The sequence below is a fragment of the Mirounga leonina genome, unplaced genomic scaffold (assembly GCF_011800145.1).
Source record: "Mirounga leonina isolate KUSES-001 unplaced genomic scaffold, KU_Mleo_1.0 Mir_129, whole genome shotgun sequence".
Lineage (NCBI taxonomy): Eukaryota > Metazoa > Chordata > Mammalia > Carnivora > Phocidae > Mirounga > Mirounga leonina.
This window is the reverse complement of record NW_023270323.1, coordinates 22,714,706-22,724,205: the sequence shown is the minus strand read 5'-3', so window position 1 is coordinate 22,724,205 and position 9,500 is coordinate 22,714,706. Positions and strand designations below refer to the sequence as shown.

The 9,500-nt window shown below is 40.8% G+C and overlaps 1 protein-coding gene and 1 long non-coding RNA gene across 3 annotated transcripts; one reads left to right on the top strand and one right to left on the bottom strand.

Annotated features, from left to right (window-relative positions):
* Positions 1–2,232: 2,232 nt before the first annotated feature.
* Positions 2,233–6,298, bottom strand: LOC118010457. Of its 2 annotated transcripts, XR_004679208.1 has the most exons (4): positions 6,282–6,298; positions 5,490–5,808; positions 4,948–5,030; positions 2,233–2,678 (listed from the first exon to the last, which is right to left on the bottom strand). It is a non-coding gene; the product is annotated as an uncharacterized LOC118010457 (long non-coding RNA). The 2 variants fall into 2 exon arrangements; XR_004679207.1 differs by lacking the exon at positions 6,282–6,298 and having other exon boundaries at positions 5,490–6,251.
* A 293-nt stretch (positions 6,299–6,591) lies between these two features.
* On the top strand, positions 6,592–8,822 carry LOC118010456 (C-X-C motif chemokine 6-like). Its single transcript, XM_035004813.1, has 4 exons — positions 6,592–6,861; positions 7,015–7,147; positions 7,260–7,343; positions 7,715–8,822. The coding sequence occupies exons 1-4, from the start codon at positions 6,657–6,659 to the stop codon at positions 7,731–7,733; spliced, it is 441 nt and encodes a 146-aa protein (XP_034860704.1). The 5' UTR covers positions 6,592–6,656; the 3' UTR covers positions 7,734–8,822.
* The last annotated feature ends 678 nt before the right edge of the window (positions 8,823–9,500 follow it).

Below are 9,500 nucleotides of genomic sequence, written 5' to 3'. Positions count from 1 at the left end.
GAAGTTCGAGTTCAAGGTGTTGGCAGGTTCAGTGTCTGGTGAAAACCTGTTTCCTGGTTCATAGATGGCACTTTCTTGCTGTGTCTTCATTTGGTAGGAAGGGGTGTGGGACTTCAGTGGGGGCTCTTTTGTAAGGGCACTAATCACATTCATGAGAGATCTGCCCTCATGACTTAATTACTTCCTAAAGGCCTGGCCTCCTAATACAATCATACTGGGTGTTAGGATTTCAACATATGAATCTGGAGAGGGGAGCACAAACATTTGGACCATAGCATTGTTGTTGTTGTTGTTGGTGGTGGTGGTGGTGGTCGTGGTGGTGGTGTGTGTGTGTGTGTTTGACTTTTACGTCAAGATGAACATCATCTTAGATACATGTCAAATGATGAGTCTTGTTATTTGTTCAAGTGATGACAAGGGAGGCCAACAGAGGGTTTTGATTATCTTCAAAGTATATAAACCACAAACATACAAATACATCACAATTATTCCTATTAAAGCAGCAATCAATGAGGTTCTAATATATATTAAATGAGAATGAAAGATATTGTGGCTCATGAAGAAGTGGATATTCTCTTAAATTAGAAAAGTATGAAGGTAATGGTAGTCAAAAAACAGTATAGTAAATGACCATTGTTAAGTACAGCATTTGAAGTCTAATTTTCATAAAGGACTTCTGCAGTATCAGATAAATGACTTCTCAAAAAACTTATTTAAAATAGTTAACCCCGAAAAAGATTTTTGTTGTTGTTTTGCTGAGCCCAGACCCAATTTCTGAAGAAAGTAATGAATGCTTCCTATTTCTGAGAAGCCCAGGGCTTTTGGAAATATAGATTTATTTGGAAAATAAGATTTAATCCTCGTCTTTGTATCTTCTCTTGTCAACAAAACATCTTGCAGCCTTTGCACAGATGAACAAAAATAACTAGCTACCCTATCCACCCAGGAGGTGGCAAGATAAAGTCCATCTATGGTTACTTGGAGCCTTGCTCAGTTTGAACCCAATTAAGGATCATTGATTTACTCCTTTCTCAAGTAGACTTAATCTGAAATGGGCAGCAAGGAAAATTAGAGAATGAACAAGAGAAGGGAAAACATTTCTGATATTTCACAGTACAGTTGGGGCAACTTTGAAGTAAAGTTGTTCCCTACATAATACTGTTTCTTCATCGGACTGCCAATCCAATGTGGAAGGAGAGAGACTGCATGGATGTTGTAAAGCTAACCCATAAGGAGCTGGCTTTTTCCTTTTCTTTTGCATACAAGCAAGTAACTCTATCCTCTACTTAAACTCTTACTGATCAGTAAATTCTTTTACTGATATCTTTGTTGCGCCTAACCTGACAATTGTATGTTTACATCTTTCATTACTGTAATCATATAGCATTTCTTAAAAATAATGTAATATAAATAGAAACTTAGAAGAATATTTAAAAGGCCTAGGTCATATACTTAATCACACAATTAAAGGCCTCTTTGATTTGTTGGAAGAGATCAATTTCAAATAATAGTACCACACCATTAACATTCAATACAGTATGACTTAACCAGAACTTTTCCTTATCATTTATCTCCGACAATCTCTAAGTCCCAGAAAAATTTTATTTGGTTGATACTGTAGTTGTATAATCTTTTTCTTTTAATATCAAATATCCTGCTGGTTTCTGAACATTCTTTTGAATAGTTCAAATTCCAAAGACTGAAAATATCATTTGAACTGTCCCTAAGAATAACCATGAAATAATTTTCAACACAGGGGAAAGCTAATTCAAAATTGAGGAGTTCAAATGATTAATGGCAGCAAACCACCCTATTCTCTTCTCCTTGACTTTAAGGTCCACTTGTAATTCAGAGAACATTGCAAAATAAAAAGTTATCATTATCTGTCATTAAATGTTCATAGACTGTTACTGAACTGGGAATATAAGGAGGCTATGTGAGAAATAGAAGACGTTACCACTGATTTTATTTTTTTAAGTTTTTATTTAAATTCCAGTTAGTTGGGGCGCCTGGGTGGCTCAGTCATTAAGCGTCTGCCTTCGGCTCAGGTCATGATCCCAGGGTCCTGGGATCGAGCCCCGCATCGGGCTCCCTGCTGAGCGGGGAGCCTGCTTCTCCTTCTCCCTCTGTCTACCACTCTGCCTACTTGTGCTCTCTCTCTGTCAAATAAATAAATAAAATCTTTAAATTCCAGTTAGTTAACATACACTATAATATTAGTTTCAGGTGTACAATATAGTGATTCAACATTTCCATCACCCCTCATTTTAAAGAGTTTATAATTGACTGGAGAGAGACAAATGCAAAATTAAGGAATAAATAAACTCTGTCTCATGACACAGTTTTCACAAGTACATTAGATATTCAAAGACTGAAGATAAAAAGAATACATAACAATTGGCTTTGCCAGAATAAACCTTCTCCGGGAAGACAGGACCTCACACTGGTCTTGAAGAGAGGAATTTGGAAAGCAGGTGACAGTTTCAGGCTGGTTAATCTGGAAATCTCTTGGCTGTTTGACATCAGTGTTGCCTCAAAGGCCAGGAATACACAGACTGGGGATTTCAACAGCTTAAAATATGTTTGTTTCTTCAGTTTGTTTTGCAATACAAGTGGTTAACCAGATATGGAGAGCCATGGGGTATTTGCTAGTGACTGTGAAGAATATAGTGTGTAATCTGAAAAACATTAAAATTTTTTTGTGAAAAGAAAAAATAAACAAATGGGATTACGTTAAACTAAAAAGCTTCTGCACAGCAAAAGAAGTCATCATCAACCTACTGGATGGGAGATGATTTTTGCAAATCATATACCTGATAAGTGATTAATATCCAATATATATAAAGAACTCATACAATTCAAAAGCAAACAGAAAACAACCTAATGAAAAAATAGGGAGGGGTTTTGAACAAAGAAGACATACAGATAGCCAATAGACACATGAAAAGATGCTCAACATCACTCATCATCAGAGAAATGCAAATCAAAACTATAATTAGATATCATCTCACACCTGTTAGAATAGCTATTATCAAAAAGACAAGGAATAACTAGCATTGGAGAGGATGTGGTGAAAAAGGCACACTCGTGTATTGTTGGTAGGAATGTAAAATGGTGCAGCCATTATGAAAAACAATATGGCAATTCCTTAAAAAATTAAGAATAGAACTACCATATGATCTGGCTATTCCATTTCTTGGTATTTATCTGAAGAATACAAAAATGCTGATTCAAAGGGATATATACACCCCTAGGTTCATTATTTACAATAGGCAAGAAATGGAAACAGTCTAAACATCCATCAGTGAGTGAATGGATAAAGATGTGGTGTGTGCACATATATATGGAATAATGACGGAATATTACTCAGCTCTAAAAAAGAATAAAGTCTTGCTGTTTGTAACAGCATAGATGAACCTTGGACCTTAAAAGTATTATGCTAAGTAAATTAGGTCAGCCAGAGAACAACAAATACCATATGATTTCACTTATATGTAGAATCTAAAAAAAAAAACCTAAACAAATGAACAAACAAAATGAAACAAAAACAAACTCATAGATACAGACAACAGACTGGTGGTTACCAGAGTGGAAGAGAGGAGGGGGTGAGCAAAATGGGTGAAGGGTGTCAATTATATGGTGATGGATGGTATCTAGACTTCTAGTGGTGATCACTTTGTAGTGTACAGATACCGAATTATAATGAATTAAATGTTGTACACCCGGAACTTACATAATATCATGGACCAATTTTACCCAATTAAAAAAATTCTTGTGACAGATTCTCTAGTGCTTCACTTCTAGTCGTTGCTTTTCTACTTAACTCTCTGGCCTTACTGTTATGATTTTTAAAAATTTTATTATTATTATTATTATTATTTGCTTAGCCCAGACCAAATGGATGGTTCTATTTCTGAGAAGCCCAGGGCTTTTGGAAACATGTAAGACTTTAATTCTCAACTTCTTATTTCCTGTGTATCATCCCCTGTCAACAGGAGAAGCTGCTCCTAAAATGAGGATAGGAGAATTTTTCTTATCTGCTTCAAAGAATCGATATGAGGCTCAAAAGATAATGAGCATGAAAGTGTTTCGGAAGCCACAAACCATTAAGAATGTTTTAATTCCTATTACATTAGTCTGTGGTATTATGACTAAAATTCGATTGCTTCTGACAAACAAGTCAGTCTTTCAGGCTATGAGGATGTCAATGCCATTTTGTGGATTGTTTGATTATATTTAGGGACAAAAATAATGCAGTGCCTTTCTCCACTACCTAGACAGAGTGCAGGTAAGGCAAATAGCCTCCCTTTAAAAGAAACAACTACTTTTAAAGAACCCTGCCTCCTATGGTACTTGGTGCTGTCATTCTCAACATCAGGGAGTCTTTGGACCATCCACATTCCTAGCTGTCTTTGCAGAAGGCCCACACCAGTGATGCCTGGACAGGAGCTAGGCATGGGCAGTGGGCCAGAATGATTCCAATGAGAACCCAGGTTAAGTTACACACCGTTTCCTGGTTAGGTTGGGCAACCCAACAGCCTACATCTCCTGGGAACTTTCTATTACCTGCCCGCCAGGTGAAGAAATTTTTTTTGCCTTATATTCTGTAAATAATCCATGGCAAATTGATTCAGAATGCAAACCAGTGAAACACGCACATCTATAAGAATGTCAGGAGGAACTGGAAATCATGTCTCATGACCCTTCTCTGATCTTACCATTTAGTGCCAAAATAACCCATAAGTTCATTTATATTTAAATAGGTTATTTGGAACTGATCTAAACACACACACACATACACACCCCTAAATAACCTATGTCATGAAGCTTTTTTTTCAAGGTCTTATTATATTGTGGTTTACTTGCTGCGGTTAAGCTGAATTTAACTGCCCAAGATTTTTAGTCACGTTTTTGAAGTTTTGTTTTATTCACATCAGTGAGGCTTACCTTTTGTCTTTAGATGCATTCTAATCTCTAAAAAGTCAATATAATAAATCTGTAGGCAGGTTGTTTTCCCAGATTACCACTCCCTAGAAGGATGAAGGATTATATTAGCTGAGTCAGGTATGATGCTGATGGTATCAGGAAGCTGTGCAGAACAGAAAACTTCCCATTTAGCTTCCCCAAAAGTGAGGCCAAACCTCCCAGTCTTCGTCAATTTCTCAAGTTTCCTTTCAGACCCAAAGTTCTAAAGGTTTATGAGACCTCCTCCTTGTTCACCAATGGAGGTGATGTTCTGCCAAGGAAGCTATGTGGAGGAGTCAATAAAATTCCCCAGGGTCTTCGGGGACAAGGAAAGCAATTCTTTCCATGACTGGCTTCCAGTTGCTGTCATGTCTACCCATTGCCTTTGCTGGCCTACTGTGAGGACAAGGGTATTGAGAACAATCCAGAAGAGGATTTAGTTAGAGTTCCATGAACGAAAGCCCATGTGTCATTCCAATATCATACTCATGCCTTCCACAGAGTTAGACATGTGAAAGACCTACCTTTAAAACTTCAGCATTCTATTTCCACAGTTGAGAGAGAGAGAAGAGAGAGGGTGAGGAAGCTGGAAGCTACCTCACCCCTTTTCCAGCTACCTCACCCCTCAACTTCAGGGGGCAGCTCTGAGCTCACCTGGATTCAAACAGACCTGTGGATTAAAGCAGCCACTGATCATGATGCTGAATCACTCCAGAAGCTTGTGGTTCTTCTCTCCCATGAAGCTGAGCGAAACCAGAGTTGGTGCTGTCTTGCTGCCACATGGATTCAAATCCCCACACCAAACTTCCAGAAGAGCTCCTCAAAGTCATCAGCCTCCCACAGCTTGTCAGAATTGGGTCAATTACACACCTGGCCAGAGTCTGGAGCCATCGCTGGAACAGGCTCAGCTGGGACTCCGCTTTAGTCTGCACTCACCGCACCCCATCATATCCCCTCCCCCCAGAAAAGACCCACCTCTTCCAATTCACCAGTGTATTGAACTGCCGAAAGCAAGGCATCATCTTACAGGGCAAATTGCTTAGTGATTTTTGAAGATTTTGGAAGACCACCCGGCCACGCCAATGCTTGCTAAGCTACAAGGACAGCATTTCCAGTTAGCAGAATTGATTTGGGAGTCCCTTCCTGCCACCGGCTTCAAGCGGGAATAGAGATATTTTCATCAAAGTATCTTGGCCTCTAAAGCTAGCCGAAATCCAAAGAATCAGAAATTAATTCGAGTCAGAAACCTAGAATGACCTGCCTGCAAGCCGAAGAGGAAGGCCTTTCTGTTTAGTGCAGTTTTAATCACAGCTTACTTTCCTGAATGATGATGATGATGATGATGATAAATTAGAAAGATCGTTCAGAAATTTTTCTAAAGTCAAACCTGGCAGTTTGGTTCCAGTTTTCCTCCTTAGATGGGAACGAGGGGATTCTCCCAAAGCGCTCCGTCCCCAGGAGAAGCCGGCCTTCGCTAGCCCTGGCTGGCTTAGGGGACGAAATCCCTGCAGCAACCAGCTGAGGAGGAGGCAGCTCCTCCCAGTCACCCTCCTCCTCAACTCCCTCTGCTCAGCCCCCCTCCACCCATTGCTCCCCTTCCCGCCCCGCCCCCCTTCATCCAGGGAATTTCCCGAGCATCCCAACGCTTGAGTTTCCTGCCCGGGGGGAAGGGGCCCGTGCCGATAAAAGGGATGCAAAGCACTTGGGGGAGGCCACAGTGCTCAGGAGCTTCAGATCCCGGCTCCCCTCCTGCCTCTAGAACCGCACCCCTCACCACCCTGGTTGCCGCAATGAGCCTCCCGCCCAGCCGCGCCGCCCGCCTCCCTGGCCCCTCGGGCTCGCTGTGCGCGCTGCTTTTGCTGCTGTTGCTGACGCCGCCGGGGCCCCTCGCCAGCGGTGAGAGCGCACAGCACGCGGCCGGCACCCGGGCCGAGCGGCACGCCCAGCCTCGGCGGCGGTCGCGGCGCTGGGAGGTGGCCCGGGCGGGCTTGCGCGGGGAAGAGCTCTCCGCCAACCCGCCCTAGAACGGTGTCTCTCTTTGTCCCGCAGCCGGTCCCGTCTCGACCATAGTGAGGGAGCTGCGTTGCATGTGTTTAACCACCACACAGGGGATTCATCCCAGAATGATCACTAAGATTCAGGTGATCGCTGCCGGCCCACAGTGCTCCAAGGTGGAAGTCCTGTAAGTCCTCCTGCGCTGCGGTGTCCACTGTGACCTTGACAAGAGAGAAGTCTCTCAGCCCGAGTCTTGAGCCCCTAGGGCTCAAGGGCTCATCCTCTTTTTGTTTCCGCAGAGCCACCCTGAAGAACAAGAAGGAAGTCTGTCTGGACCCAGAAACCCCAGTGATGAAGAAAGTCATCCAGAAAATTTTGGACAGGTACCCTGCCGCTTTGATCTTTGTGCTTTTTATTCTCTTTTGAGAGTGCAGACTTCTCAAGGTCCTTATTCTCTGCCTGGGATTTGCCTACCACATTCCAGACCACGCTAGAATAAAAGATGGTTCAAGAGAAAGGGGAGAAGTTGTTGTGGAACGTCCTGGGAAGCCTCCTAGCACCAATTTCATATGTAATTACCTAAGTGGTTCCATAGAGCTCATTACTGAGATGTATTTTTTGTTGTTGTTAGTATAGTCCTTGCGTCCACCCTTTGCCTTTTTTCATTGCTCTTAAGCTCTGTGTTTTGAAAACGGGTCTGAGTAGACAGGAGTGTAGAAACTTGGTTAAACTAATATGATTCTTTTCTCAACAGCGGAAGAAAAACTGATTAAGAGAAAGGACCATGCACTGGAAAAATCGCCCAGTTCATTAGCAGAGCAGTTTCCTGAGTGTCTCAGGAACCAGTGAAGACAAGAAGCAAGGACAAGTTTTCTCCAATGAGTTAGGCTTCTTCATCAATTTCCCACTTTGAGAAAAGGATGGTGGGGAGGCACCTATGTTTGTCCCTCAAGCTTAATGCTCAGCTTATGAAGTATTTAACACGGTATTTCCTGCTATTTATTTGCTGTTATTTTATCTGCTGTGCTATTTGAAATCTTTGGCAATTGATTAAATTGTGAGTCAAGAATCAGTGGTCGTTAAGCTTTCAAAGTGACTTGTATTTTTAGAATATATTCCTTACAGTGTTACTGAGAAGGCTGTGGGTTTAATATGTGAATGTTATTTCATTAGAATGCTGTAGGTGGAGGTAAATTGTTATCTTCACGCCTCATGAAATAGGAGATATTTTGGTATCGTTTCTTGGGGAATATGTTAGGTTTCCTTGCTCTTGACTCTGGGATGCTGAGTTATATTGCCTTAAAAAGCTGGTGTAACATGCAGTTATCTGTATAAAATATACTTCCTTATTTAGAATTTTTAAATGTTTAAGTTCTATAAGAACTAATATGTTTTTTTCCTATAATTTTAGACATTTCATGTCTTCTTAGTATGGCATAATGTCATGACTTACTAAATCTTGATTTTATGGTGTGTATTAACCATTTTACTAGGAGTACTATAATTCTAGTCACTAAATATATGTTTTGGACAGATGAAGAAGCTAGGAAATAGGCAAATTCCCTATTTCTAGTTTTTTTTTTTAATAGAAATGCATTGTTTGCATTTTTTAGGAATAAAAGCAAACTTCACAATGATTTGTACTTGTAAAGTTTTGAAAAGATGTTTGAGCTATTTAAATATAGATTCACATTTAGTTTTCAAAAAGTATACACAGGTTAAGGTTTTGATCATTTTGTGATAAAGAATTATCTATGCATCACACTTACCATGTGAAAGTTACTCTTTATTACGTGTCTCATTGGTTTGTAGCACTTCTTTTGTTCTTTGGGAAAAAAAAAATAAAAGATTTATAAAATTTATTTATGTTGTTTCTTCCTTCCTATACTGTTACAAAATTTCCATTTATTTTTAATTCCACATTATCTTAAAAATAACTATGCTACCCTCTGGCTAGCAGAGAGGACCCTCATTTCCCAGGGCCATTACATTCGTCCCATCTTTTTCCAAGCTCAGTCCCCTTCTAGCTACTCCTCCAGAGCACCAACAGCCTTCAGGCTGTTTAGAAAACACAAACCCTAACTGGCTCCCTATTTCCTAGATGTGACATCAAAGTTGCAAGGCAGGGCAGGTTAGGTTCTGTCTCATCTGACCCCTGATCGCTGCTTCAACGTCCCTTTCCCCTTGCATCAATGCCCTCAGGAGCTTAGTTCCCTGACTGGGCGTGTTCTTTCCGGGGTCCACGCCTTTGCATTTGATGGAGCCTCTACCTGGAAGGGCCTTACCACTTTCTGCCTATAGGAAGAAGCTTATTCATCCTTTAGAACTCAGCTCAAACAGTACTTCCTTCAGGAAATTTTCCTTGGCACTCCCGGAGTAACTCGTTGGTTTCCATTTTGATGTTCTGCTAGCATCTTCTAGATATGTGAATTTCTTTGATTAGCAAATGTATTGCGGGGCTTTTTTGTTTGTAGCTTCTTTATTCTACTGAGTTCCCCCAGATCATCAATCATATATCATTCATCTCTGCATCCCCAGTA